The sequence below is a fragment of the Lolium rigidum genome, chromosome 2 (assembly GCF_022539505.1).
Source record: "Lolium rigidum isolate FL_2022 chromosome 2, APGP_CSIRO_Lrig_0.1, whole genome shotgun sequence".
Taxonomy (NCBI): Eukaryota; Viridiplantae; Streptophyta; class Magnoliopsida; order Poales; family Poaceae; genus Lolium; species Lolium rigidum.
The window spans coordinates 9,912,465-9,927,669 of NC_061509.1; the positions used below are offsets into that span (position 1 = coordinate 9,912,465).

General features: G+C 39.8%; 1 protein-coding gene across 1 annotated transcript; it reads right to left on the reverse strand.

Moving 5' to 3' along the window:
• Nucleotides 1-3,125: 3,125 nt before the first annotated feature.
• On the reverse strand, nt 3,126-3,676 carry LOC124685943. The gene is made up of 2 exons (XM_047219966.1): nt 3,575-3,676; nt 3,126-3,483 (listed from the first exon to the last, which is right to left on the reverse strand). Exons 1-2 carry the CDS (start codon nt 3,654-3,656, stop codon nt 3,365-3,367), a joined length of 201 nt encoding a protein of 66 aa, XP_047075922.1. The 5' UTR covers nt 3,657-3,676; the 3' UTR covers nt 3,126-3,364.
• Nucleotides 3,677-15,205: the final 11,529 nt, after the last annotated feature.

Genomic DNA, 15,205 nt, shown 5'->3' on the forward strand with positions numbered 1-15,205 from the left:
TTTTCTTGCCTGGTCTTGATGCGTTCACCTTAGGTATAATGTGCAGAAGAAGTTAAAAGTTTCAATGGAGATTATTTGGTGGACCAAAGCAAGGAAGATCATGCCCAAGATGCTCTGGATCAAGCTGATTGTGACATTAAAATTTGTGGGGTTCAGTAGTGAGGAAGGAATAAAAAGGGAAAAGCCAGAAAAGAACAGCACTAACTGCATCGGGAAGGCTGGAGTGCTCATAACCACCATATATCATCATGGATTTTATTAGAAGGCATCTTGTGATTATGAAAACTGCAAGAGTACACGCCAAAAGTGAGATCAACTACGGTGAATTCAGGTCTATTAACAGATGTTGTACTCTCGCCTCAGTTTAAAGTATGTCTCTTCTGTAAACTAATGAAATTTTGTGTCAGATACAAGACTAAAGGATCGCGAAAAATAAATATAAGGCATAAAAACGGCAATATCAAACTGATACTTCAGATTAGACAATATATACTTCAGGTTATTAGTAGTCAATGGAAGGCACTGATAAACCAACATCTTGTGATAAATGTACTTTTCAAGATTGCGGATGACGAGAGAGGAATGATGCGTTCTTGCATCACAATCCTGCAAACCCCATTCATTAGTGGCCTCTGTGCATGGAAGATTCCTCACATTTTCGAGCTTTCATACCTACTAGAAGTGGGCACCTAAGTTGATCATTAGGTCTATAATATAGCATATATTTAAGTTAACACTTGTCATTAAGAAAATGGAAACACTGAGGCATCACAGAAAGGGCCCATAAAGTGAAAGACAATAAGAGTTCCAAGTATTAGCACAGTGGCTAATAAGCAAAAGTGGCATGTGGAATTTCAATGGCATTTTTGAAGATACATCAAAGTGAACAACTAGGGGCCAAACAAATTAAAGCAGGCAATATTATAACAGAAAGTGCTTTCTAATCGTGCCATTTCGTAATTCCCAAAGTTTGTTCCTTTCTTGTATTGCTTAGTCTTGACTACTGGTATGGTAAAGAGATAGCTATAAATCTTGTTAGTCAATGATGTACAGCCATAAAATCTTTCAAGATGCTCGGTTTCAGCACAATCGGAACTCAATCACTAGCATAAGAGTCGTGCGTAATATTCTGAAAAAAATTATAGGAAAAAGCAAAGATGTCAGAATAATTTAGCTTTCAGGGTTGAGGTGCTATTAGATTTGTTCAAAAGAACAACAAACCCACTAACAAAATATATTTGAGTATAAGATCAAATGCACCTACGTCTGAGTACTACGAATGGTACACAGCACTGCAACTTGATGATCTGGGCTTTCATGTGAAAATTTAGTGTATGAATAGCAATAAAATGTCCACGGGAATGGCAAAACAGACATATGTTGAGGATATTCGTTTGACTCATTTAATATATCTTAGTAGCATTTTGTTTTATGCTGAGAAAATTCATCTATGTACTCGATATCCACACTTGATAATAGAGATTATACTTGAAAAAAGTGTGTTGGCAACAAGACAATGAAGCTCTGCATTATATTTGTCTTAGTTCCACTGCTACGGTCACGAACAAACAGCGCTGGCTTGCAACCAGGAAAAAAACTTAACTTAATATAGGAAACAAAAAATAACCATATGACATATTTTGCAGACCCATGGAGAGATGACCCCGCCAGTCAGGAAGTTAATTTTAGTGGAGGGGAGGGGAGGTGGCAGATGGACCATCACCACCAACTCCAATATCTAAATGAGTAAAGAGAAAGATATACACCTTTCTGCTAGATGGATCAGAACATGTCAAAAAATTGCAGTCAAGGTCAAGTATGGTTTTTGCCTTATGAATTGCCAAATCTTTCTGCTACACACATGAACAAGAAACATAACCAAGAATATGGTAAAACGAGCCGCATTTTCAGTCAAATGTCAAAATCTACTGTTCTTTGCAAAAGAATAATCCATAATAACAGAAATTTCACTAAAAGATCCATTTCCAGTTAGTGATGCACTGAAAGCTGTAGGTTGTCATTGTTCTATAATCTAGTGAACTGTGGAACATTAACAATTAAAGAGAATCACATGCCATGCACATCCAATAAATCAATAGATACCATGATACACTTAGCCTAATTATTTACTGCCAAGAACTTATTCTTCAAGTAGTCACTGTACTGTTTTGACTGCAATGGGCAGGAAGTGGGGCCAATTTGTGCTTAACCAAAGGTTTATAGTGGTTATCTACTTATCTTCTACATTTTCTGCTCCAGGGTTTTCTCAAGAACGCATATGGCATTCGTAGTAGTTGTGGATGTCAGAAAATGAGTCAGAAACTATACGAGGCATCCCTGCTGATATTATAATTCTAGATACAGGAGAAATCAACGAACACTAGCTCCATTCAGGTCAAGCACCCATCAGGACTCCTACATATGACAATGGAGTAAAAAAATTACCGTGTATAAGAAGTATGAATCCATCAAGACTAAGTTGATTAACCTCTACAGAAAAATAAAAGGAGACCCTAATAGACTGGCACTTGATTATTCCAATATACTCCCTGCTTGAACTCTAAAATGCACAGAAAAGGATGCAGGCGCACAAACCCTACATGATATCTCTTACTTCACAAAAGTTGATCTTATCATACAATTGGGGTAAAAGGAAAGCAGGGAACGGGAGAAAAACTGGTAGCAATGAACATTTGGTGTGTTAGACCTCAGTGCCCATTAAGTTCAAAAGTAGTACACTCGCCCAGCGAGTATAATGTTTCCAAGAAGTGAAATGCGGCAAGTGTTGGATATTGAAGCAGGAAAAGAAGGAGCAATCACTAAGTGCCTATTATGTTCTTTTAAGTTGATTGTCCTAGTATTCTCCCAACCTACTTTACTGGAAGAAACAATTTCCATAATGGACAGTTACCATTTAGGTACAAGTATAACAAAGTATCCCAGACAACATAAACAGGAAGCTAACCCTATATCCAGGAGTTGTTTAACCAAAACTTCTCATTTGCTTATATGATCCATTGTTTAAAACTATGTGTGCTCCTAGGAATACACTAGACCAAAGGTTCAGGAAACAGCTGCACATCCCCTCTAAATTCTAACCTTCGCAAGAAATTTAGGAGCCAAAATTACGAAACAAAACTGTCTAAATTTTCCAACAGAACTTTTCATACAAAAACATCCATGTTCAGATACCAATTCTTGCTCCCTGAACATTCAGACATCAGAAGCACAGGGGGCAATTAGCAGTACATTATTATTGCAACGATTCTGTGAACTAGAAGCGGATACGCAAAATCTAACTCGCCTCAAGCTTCGAACAGGGAGGTACTTCTCTACACGCCCGTTCACCTCGCGGCGGCCAAGGTCACACGTCCTCTCCGCGGCCGCCGCCGCCGCCGCCTGCACCGTCAAGGGATTTGAATCCCTCGGACACCGCCCGCGCGCGGTTCTGCGCCTGCCTCTCCACCGCCACGAAGTACAGGCCTGCAGATCAAATCGCGCGACGGAGCAATTAGGCGGAGACGAGGACGGGGTGGAATGGAGCACTGGGGTCTAGGGTTTGGTGGGTGCTTACTCACTGCGCTGCCGATGGCGCACATCCAGAGGACGCGCTGCGACCACCTGTCGCCCACCACGCCTCGACCGCCCATCCCCATGCTGCCGCCGCCGCCGCCGCCGCCGGTGATGCGCCGCGTATGCTCGGTTCGACCTGGGCTCGCAGCTTCGGCGACTTGCAAAGTCACGGAGCGACTTACCCCTGCTTATCTGCCTTCCATTCTAGATCCAACGTGCAAGATTGCCTTGAATATCGAACTTAAAAAATAGAACTGTTAAAAAAAGTGAAATGATTCCAGTGAATCATACCTGCTCCGTTTTGTCTCTTAAAATGAGGTCGTTTGGTATCCATCATTTGAGCCTGGAATCCTGCTCCGTTTTGTCTCTTAAAATGTCTCTTAAAATGAATCATGTAATTCATTTTAAAATTTCATAGGTGGGCTGTTTGGTTGCCATAGAAATGGGCCATCATTTCATTTGGGAAATCCAGCAAAATGATGCCATGTGTAATCACAATTCCGAGCTGAAACCTGTCATTCACAATTCCTGTGGCAACCAAACAAATTCAATATTGAATTCTCTTGTCATTTACAATTCCTGTGGCAACCAAACAAGTGTCCATTTCTGGAATTACAATGTAAATGAAATGAATACATGTATTCATTTCAAAATGCTACAAATGAAATGAAAACCTGGCTTCCAAACGACTTCTCAGAGCTCGTTTGGCACCTAAGTACAAATGAAATACATGAATTCATTTCATTTTGTATTGCAATTCCAAAAACACGCACATGTTTGGCTGCCACACGAATTTGCAAATGACTCTAGAATTAAAAATGGAATTGCTATGTTATCACATCGATGTGAGCATCAGATGAACTGCAACAAGTATTTTTCATAACCTCTTGAACTCAAAACACACACTCAGATACTAAAACATAGATTATCATCAGGGCCGGCCCATAGGGCGGGGCAGATGGGCGCTCGCCCCGGGCCCTCAACAGTTAGGACCCTAGTCCAAGATTTGTTTGCACACTTACTACACTTATATTTATACTCTTTAGGCAGTAGGGTTTGGAATAATTCTGGAAAATATAGAAGGTTAAAGTTGTAGCTTAACGTGCATATACTTCGACTCCTTCTCAAATATGCAGAACAACACCGACCCTCGTAACTTTTTTTCTGATTATTTATATTTCTCGCAAACAATACACATATACACAAGTAGAAATAAATAGTTTCAAACGTCTTCACAAATATTCTGAAGACCATGGATCTTTCAAATGTAATTATTATTTAGTTTGTTATTGCATTACCCTAATATTTATCTTGCTAAATAATAATATTTTTTTAATTTTTTTGTGTGTGACCAAGTGGTGAAGCTTGACTGAGATAGTTAAGGGGCCTAGAACACCAATTATGCTTAAACTTTAAGTAAGATATATAAATTTATCATAAAGGGATATCTTTAAGGAATTTTTCAGAGTAGGGGGGCCATCGACCCCTGCCCTAGAAAGCTTAGCCACTATGAACAAGGGGTCGTTTGTGTCGTTTCGCCCTAGGGGCCGGCCCTGATTATCATCCAAAATATGACTCCACCAATTCTTTAGCACCATCTTGTTGGATAACGTTGCATAGAAAACAAAAAATTTCCTACCGCGAACACGCAATCCAAGCCAAGATGCAATCTAGAAGATGGTAGCAACGAGGGGGTATCGAGTCTCACCCTTGAAGAGATTCCAAAACCTACAAGATGAGGTTCTTGTTGCTGCGGTAGACGTTCACTTGCCGCTTGCAAAAGCGCGTAGAAGATCTTGATCACGATCGCTTCCGGCGCCACGAACGGGCAGCACCTCCGTACTCGGTCACACGTTCGGTTGTTGATGAAGACGACGTCCACCTCCCCGTTCCGGCGGGCAGCGGAAGTAGTAGCTCCTCTTGAATCCGACGGCACGACGGCGTGGTGTCGGTGGTGGTGGAGAAATCCGGCGGAACTTTGCTTAAGCGTGCGGGATGTGGTGGAGGAGAGAGACCGCTAGGGTTTGGGGAGAGAGGGGGTTGGGCGCCGGCCCTCTAAGGGGTGCGGCCAAGGCCGAGGCTTGAAGTGGTCAGCCCCTCTCCTATGCCCCTCATTATATAGGTGGAAGCACCAAGAGTTCTAGTCCAAGTCTTCGAATAAGACCCCAACACTAAAACCGCCCATATGTGGGAAACCTACTCAAGGAGGGAGTCCTACCCAAGGTGGGACTCCCACCTTTTCTTGAGGTGGGTTGGCCGGCCACCCTAGGGGAGTCCACCTTGGACTCCTCCCCTTTAGGGTTGGCTGGTCATGCAAGGTGGAGTCCCTCCGGGACTCTACTTTCCATGGTGATTTCTTCCGGACTTTTCTAGAACCTTCTAGAACCTGCCATAAATGCACCGGATCATTTCCAAACTTGGAATATGACTTCCTATATATGAATCTTATTCTCCGGACCATTCCGGAACTCCTCGTGATGTCCGGGATCTTATCCGGGACTCCGAACAAATATTCGAACTCCATTCCATATTCAAGTTCTACCATTTCAACATCCAACTTTAAGTGTGTCACCCTACGGTTCGTGAACTATGCGGACATGGTTGAGTACTCACTCCGACCAATAACCAATAGCGGGATCTGGAGATCCATAATGGCTCCCACATATTCAACGATGACTTTTGTGATCGAATGAACCATTCACATACGATACCAATTCCCTTTGTCACGCGATATTTTACTTGTCCGAGGTTTGATCTTCGGTATCACTCTATACCTTGTTCAACCTCGTCTCTTGACAAGTACTCTTTACTCGTACCGTGGTATGTGGTCTCTTATGAACTTATTCATATGCTTGCAAGATATTAGACGACATTCCACCGAGAGGGCCCGAGTATATCTATCCGTCATCGGGATGGACAAATCCCACTTGTTGATCCATATGCCTCAACTCATACTTTCCGGATACTTAATCCCACCTTTATAACCACCCATTTACGCGAGTGGCGTTTGATGTAATCAAAGTACCTTTCCGGTATAAGTGATTTACATGATCTCATGGTCATAAGGACTAGGTAACTATGTATCGAAAGCTTATAGCAAAAAACTTAATAACGAGATCTTATGCTATGCTTAATTTGGGTGTGTCCATTACATCATTCATACAATGATATAACCTTGTTATTAATAACATCCAATGTTCATGATTATGAAACTAATCATCCATTAATCAACAAGCTAGTTAAGAGGCATACTAGGGACTCTTTGTTTGTCTACATATCACACATGTACTAATGTTTCGGTTAATACAATTATAGCATGATATATAAACATTTATCATAAACATAAAGATATAAATAATAACCACTTTATTATTGCCTCTAGGGCATATCTCCTTCGAGTCTCCCACTTGCACTAGAGTCAATAATCTAGTTTACATTTGTAAAGATATAACACCTTGGCCTTATGATGCTTTATCATGTATTGCTCACGGGAGAGGTTTTTAGTCAACGGATCTGACACGCTCAGAAACGTATGTATTTTGTAATTCATTTGCATCTCAACGCATCACTCATTTCCAAATGAGTTGGCATTAAATATGTTTGGTCTTTTGGTGGAACCTTAATTCCGCGGTCTGAAATATGTCACTAATATTGTCACACACAATATAGCTTCAAAGTTCGACTACTGTCGGAAATACACCAAGTTCTCAAAGAACCTCTTGACTTAACATCCTTTGTCATTGTCAAAACAATGACATACTATGCCTTCTTTTGTAGAATCCGTCACAATATTTAGAACTCTTCTAAATCTAGCATAGACAACTTCTAGCTCATTGTGCTACCTTTTAAACAATACTTAATCTAATTTGAGATTGAAATTATATTTTATATGTGACAAAACCAATATCGGTGTAACACCTTACAGCGATTTGTTTGTCATTTCTTCATACAAAAAAAAAAATATATATATCCTTAGTTCTTCTAAAGTACTCAAGGATATTCTTACTATCGTCCAATGATCATCATATGAATCATTCTGGTATATGCTCATAACACTTTATAGCACATGATATCTGATTGTGTACATATTATTCGTGATCTATAATCACTCATGTGTTTTTACTCATTGAGTGTCGGATACACTCAAGTCTTGTTAAAACTTCACATGACAAGAATATTTTCTTAATATTTCTATATTGAACTATTTTCAATATCCATTCTATGTACTTTGACTTAAACTTATTTTGTGTTTCAATCTATCTTCATAGATCTTGTCACTAGATATGTTTCAGTCCATATCCTTTCATTGAAATTAATTTCTCAATGAAACCTTTTAATCAAGTATATAATTACATCATTTATAACTAACTATATGTCACCTACATAAAGTATTATAAATGTGTCTTAGCGCTCCCACTTAATTTCTTGCAAATGCAAGCCTCTTCATCGTCTCGATGAAATCAAAAACTCTTTGACTATTTCATCTGGTGAAGATTCCAACTCCGCAATACTTACTTCATCCAATTGAAGTTCGTATACCTATCTAGTATTCCACGGACCAGCAAAACTCTTGGTTGTATCTTGTATACACCTTTAATACATACTTCTGATAAGTAATGTATTTTGTCATCCTACTAGCATATCTCATAAAAGAAATATGTAGTGATTACTAGAATAATCCACATAGACTATAAGCATTGCTACGGAAGATCTAATCTTATCGTAGTCAACTCTTTGAACTTTGTCGTAAACAATTTTTCAACAAGTCGAGCTTTTTCAAAGATATTTCATCCAAGTCTATAGATCCATTTACTTTCAAAAAGTATTCATCTATTATGGATTTCATGGTGCATGGCCATTTTAACGGAGTCAGGGCCCATCATAACTTCTTTGCTTGTAGTTGGTTTATCATTGTTCAAAATCAATCCTTTGTCCACAAATCATTTATTTGATCACAAAGTAAACCATACCTACAAGGTTCAATATGTACTTCGATCTCCATGGCTAAAACACTTTGTAGTCATAGGAGCCATGATCGTTGTGGCCGCTTCGGAACCAATTCCGATGCTTGCGCTACTGCGATCATTATGCTCGGGTTCATAAACCTTATCAAGTTCTATTGTCCTCCCACTCAAAAACTTCGCTAGAAACAATTTCTTGGAAATAAGAAATATTGACAAACACTTTTGTCTTTGTCTCCATTGTGGGAAGAATTCCCAATCAATTCTACGGGATAACCAACAAAGACATTCATCCGATTTTGGTTGTAAATTTATTTACTTATGCTATGCATACCAAAATTTAAGAAAAGACTATTAGGGTTTATACCCATGTCATAACTCGTATGATGTCATTTCAACGGATCATGATGATGCTCTATTCGAGTGTAAAGCGGTAGTCTCTAAAGCATAATTCACAAAAATATAATGGCATTAATATTTTATCTCATCATTGACCCAACTAGGTTTGGATACATCTCTCGGATACTTTATCATCACTATGATACTCCAAGAAATGTGAGTTGTAGAACAATTTCATAACTCTCTTAGATGTTCGCTAAAACTAGTAATTCAAATATTTCCACTATGATCCAATCATAGATAATTGACTTTTCTATTACGATGATTTCTACTTCATGCTGAAATTTATTTGAATCCATTCAAATGTTTCAAACTTCTTCCTTATCGAATATATCCACATATATATACTCAATTCATTGTTTGAAGTTTTCATGAAGTATAAGAATCTCCCGCACACAACTATGCCCAGTGATCCATATACACCATCATGTATGTTTCCACTAAGTTAGTTGCACGTTCAAAATTTGGCCTATGAACGGTATTTTAGTCATTCTCTTTTAGAAAAGATTTGCAAGCGCCAAACGATTCAAAAAATCAAATGACTCCAAAAAATCCATTTGCATGGAGTTTCTTCATGCGTTCCTTTTCAACATGACCTAAATGGCGGTTCCACAAATAAGTGAAATTCAAATCATTTGCCTTATGGCATTTTAGCGCCAGTGTTATGTATGTGTGTTTCACCATTAAGATTTATAATAACTTATCCATCGTACATGGAGTAATGTCATAATTTAAACAACTCATTGTTTTCATTTGACCGGAGCAAAATAACAATTATTAAATTCTTTATTATAAATTCTAAGGGCTAGATAGAATGCCAACGATGAACATAATAACACTTTATTTTTGTTCCAGGCGTGCATTCCTATCATATTCCTTGTCAGTCACTTAGGCCATTGAATTCTTGTATTGTGTTGTTTTTGTATGACACTTCATACCAACCAATATAGTACTAATACCCAAGAATTTCATAGTGTGACCTAACTAGGAATACAATCATAACATGTATATCATTTATATACACACGAGCTAGACTTTCTAGTCTTTTCTTTCTTTACGCCAAAATATCTTTTGCAGTTTCTCTTTTAGCTTTCCTCATTATTCAGAAAAACACTTCAACATTAATAACTTCTAGGTTTGTTGGTCTGATACCAATAACCTTGAGGTTCTTATTTTGAAGTTGATCATCATATGACAAGTGTTTCGGATTTCACTATTAGTAACCTTGTAATATGATGAACAATTTCACTCATAATTTTATCCATCATATCATGACGACTTTCCGAGACCATGTCTGTACATGCTAGGCTCGTAAAGTTTTAACCTTGGTATTTGCATGCGCAAATCTAGCTTGCACCCGTTGTATGCACACGTAGAATCTATCACACCCGATCATCACGTGATGCTTTGAAACGACGAGTCTTAGCAACGGTGCATATTAAGGATGGTCACTTCATGGATATGCAAATATCGTTAGTGCCCCAATCGTTGGAGGATTGTGACGCCTTGCGTCTTCAACCTTCGTACGTTCCCATAAAACTTATGAGTTCATGTAGTCTCACCAAATTATATTCTATCATCTTGCAATAAGGTCTTAGATATCACATATATCTCATACCTTGATTATTTCGAAAACTAAATTTTCAGCTCCTTACTTTTCAAACAGATTTGAACTTCAAGTTTCACGGAGACAAGATAACTTTAGGTACTAATTGAAACCATAGCTCTTTGAATCAACAATGTGAGGTTTACTAAAAGTTTGCAATAGGACTTAATCAATTATTGATTCTTTAACAATACGGTACCAATCCGTAAAGTTTCTTGTCAGATTTTAACAGTATTTCTATCTCAATTACAAGACTAGCGCATGGTAGAAAACGGATGCCAATACTACAAAATTAATTCAAAATACTACTCAGACTATGTTTATGATAATTAGTTCATGTTTTAATCTAATTACTAATGAACTCCCACTTAATACAACATCCCTCATAGTTGTTAGGTGGTACACGATCCAAATCCACTACACCAAAACCGATCATCACGTGAGATGATGTAGCTTCAATAGTGAACATCAAAATGTTGATCATATCATCCATATGACTCGTGTTCAACCTTTCGGTTTCCATTGTCCCGAGGCCATGTCTGTACATGCTAGGCTCGTCAAGCAAACCCAAGTATTTCGCGTGTGCAACATGGCTTACACCCGTTGTATGTGAACGTTGAGTCTATCACATCCGATCATCACGAGATGCTTCGAAACGACGAACTGTACAACGATGCATACTAGGGGAGAACACTTTATTATCTTGATATTAATGTGAGGGATCATCTTATAATGCTACCGTCGCGATCTAAGCAAAATAAGATGCATAAAAGGATTAACATCACATGCAGTTCATATGTGATATGATATGGCCCTTTTGTCTTTGCGCCTTCGATCTTCATCTCTAAAGCACGGACATGATCTCCATCATCAACGGACATGATCTCCATCATCATCGGCGTAGCGTCAAGGTCCATGGCGCCGTCTTCATGGTTGTTCACCTCATGTAGCAACTATTACAACTACTTTGAAATACTACTCAACATGAAATTTAAAGACAACCATGAGGCTCTGCCGGTTGCCACAATACAATAATGATCATCTCATACATATTCATCATCACATTATGGCCATATCACATCACCAAACCCTGCAAAAACAAGTTAGACGTCTCTAAATTGGTTTGCATATTTTACGTGGTTTAGGGTTTTCGAGTAAGATCTAATCTACCTACGAACATGAACCACAACGGTGATACTAGTGTTGTCAATAGAAGAGTAAATTGAATCTTCACTATAGTAGGAGAGACGAGACACCCGCAAAGCCTCTTATGCAATACAAGTTGCATGTCGAACGAGGAACAAGTCTCATGAACGCGGTCATGTAAAGTTAGTCCGAGCCGCTTCATCCTACTATGCCACAAAGATGCAAAGTACTCAAACTAAAGATAACAAGAGCATCAACTCCCACAAAACCATTGTGTTATACTCGTGCAACCATCTATGCATAGACACGGCTCTGATACCACTGTTGGATAACGTTGCATAGAAAACAAAAAATTTCCTACCGCGAACACGCAATCCAAGCCAAGATGCAATCTAGAAGATGGTAGCAACGAGGGGGTATCGAGTCTCACCCTTGAAGAGATTCCAAAACCTACAAGATGAGGCTCTTGTTGCTGCGGTAGACGTTCACTTGCCGCTTGCAAAAGCGCGTAGAAGATCTTGATCACGATCGCTTCCGACGCCACGAACGGGCAGCACCTCCGTACTCGGTCACACGTTCGGTTGTTGATGAAGACGACGTCCACCTCCCCGTTCCAGCGGGCAGCGGAAGTAGTAGCTCCTCTTGAATCCGACAGCACGACGGCGTGGTGTCGGTGGTGGTGGAGAAATCCGGCGGAACTTCGCTTAAGCGTGCGGGATGTGGTGGAGGAGAGAGACCGCTAGGGTTTGGGGAGAGAGGGGGGTTGGGCGCCGGCCCTCTAAGGGGTGCGGCCAAGGCTGAGGCTTGAAGTGGTCAGCCCCCTCTCCTATGCCCCTCATTATATAGGTGGAAGCACCAAGAGTTCTAGTCCAAGTCTTCGAATAAGACCCCAACACTAAAACCTCCCATATGTGGGAAACCTACTCAAGGAGGGAGTCCTACCCAAGGTGGGACTCCCACCTTTCCTTGAGGTGGGTTGGCCGGCCACCCTAGGGAGTCCACCTTGGACTCCTCCCCTTTAGGGTTGGCTGGTCATGCAAGGTGGAGTCCCTCCGGGACTCTACTTTCCATGGTGATTTCTTCCGGACTTTTCTAGAACCTTCTAGAACCTGCCATAAATGCACCGGATCATTTCCAAACTTGGAATATGACTTCCTATATATGGATCTTATTCTCCGGACCATTCCGGAACTCCTCGTGATGTCCGGGATCTCATCCGGGACTCCGAACAAATATTCGAACTCCATTCCATATTCAAGTTCTACCATTTCAACATCCAACTTTAAGTGTGTCACCCTACGGTTCGTGAACTATGCGGACATGGTTGAGTACTCACTCCGACCAATAACCAATAGCGGGATCTGGAGATCCATAATGGCTCCCACATATTCAACGATGACTTTAGTGATCGAATGAACCATTCACATACGATACCATTTGTCACGCGATATTTTACTTGTCCGAGGTTTGATCTTCGGTATCACTCTATACCTTGTTCAACCTCGTCTCTTGACAAGTACTCTTTACTCGTACCGTGGTATGTGGTCTCTTATGAACTTATTCATATGCTTGCAAGACATTAGACGACATTCCACGAGAGGGCCCAGAGTATATCTATCCGTCATCGGGATGGACAAATCCCACTGTTGATCCATATGCCTCAACTCATACTTTCCGGATACTTAATCCCACCTTTATAACCACCCATTTACGCAGTGGCGTTTGATGTAATCAAAGTACCTTTCCGGTATAAGTGATTTACATGATCTCATGGTCATAAGGACTAGGTAACTATGTATCGAAAGCTTATAGCAAAAAACTTAATGACGAGATCTTATGCTATGCTTAATTTGGGTGTGTCCATTACATCATTCATACAATGATATAACCTTGTTATTAATAACATCCAATGTTCATGATTATGAAACTAATCATCCATTAATCAACAAGCTAGTTAAGAGGCATACTAGGGACTCTTTGTTTGTCTACATATCACACATGTACTAATGTTTCGGTTAATACAATTATAGCATGATATATAAACATTTATCATAAACATAAAGATATAAATAATAACCACTTTATTATTGCCTCTAGGGCATATCTTCTTCACATCTAACAATGTTTATTTGTTCATCAGCGTGGCGACCACCAGCACTTCCCGCATGGGAGAGCTATGATCCAAGACTCTTCACGTCCCACGGGTGACCACCAGCACTTCTCGCAGGGGGGAAGCTATTATTCAGGACTCTTCACGGTAGCACGAGCTTCCACGGCGAGCTGGCGTCCGTCTGGATCTTGATCGGGAGAAGAGGATAGGTGGAGGGAGGGAGGGAGGAGGGAGGGAGGGAGGGAGGAGGCATCGAGCTCGAGGGAGGGAGGTGGGATGCGGCGAGGTGGAGCGATGGAGGCGGCAAGGCCGATGGGATCGAGGAGGTGCCGAGGGAGGCGGATGGGATCGGGGAGGAGACGATAGCCAGTTTTCCAGACAAATGACGGGTCGGGGACGTCAATCATGGTTAGGCACCACGTCATTCGGCCAGAATTTCCAAATGAAATGACCCTGCGATTCGGTGACAGCCTTCTGGAATTGCCAAATGAAATCCGCGATTCGAGGATGAATTCCTGGATACCAAACGAGCTTTCGAGAGTTTCATTCCATTTGAATCACCGGTTCACCAAATGGGATGAAACTCTCTCAAAATACAAAACGAAATAATTATGATTTACTAATTTTTTTAGTTTTTTTCTAAACAGTACTAATTTTTTTGTTTGAAATTTGCAAACCGATTTTCAACCGAGTGCGGAAAATGAGCTTTGGAAGTTCGATTACGACCCTAGGCTCTGCCAGTATGATTGATAAAGAACATCTCTTATGCCTTATGTCGAGTTTGTTCTTTAAACGATACATCGATTTTTGTAATATTTGTCCGAATCCATAAAGGATGATTTCTTTTTGTCACAAAAAGACATCAAGAAAAAGAAAAGAATGAAAGCAAAATATACATCCAATCCCTCTCATTTGTGTTAAGGTAATTGAACAATCTATATTTTCTTGACGGCATGACTAAGTACAAAAGGTAGTTACTAAGGAATTCTAGTGTGAGTGCCTAAATAAGATATATAGATACGTAAGGAGTACTACATCCGTTCTGAATTATATTAATATATAGGTTATATACGGATTCAAATGAGTGGACAGATACACTAAAATACATATAATTTTTAAAAAAAAACTAGAACACCATATTATTCGGAACGGAGGGATACATATCTAAGTTCATTTGGAAAGAAAATACCAGAAAACATAGTATTAGATCATGATAAAATCGCCGGGGCTTCCATTCAAAGCTTATCACACTTCTCCTTCAGACCTTCAACAAAGTCCTATGTTTTTTTAACAATCAATACTATATATATTTAAAGTACCAAATAATACATGGCAGAGATACATGTGCTGAATTCAGCGATTACAACAATTGATAGACCTGGTACGTGCCGCTTTTCCTCATCAAAAGAT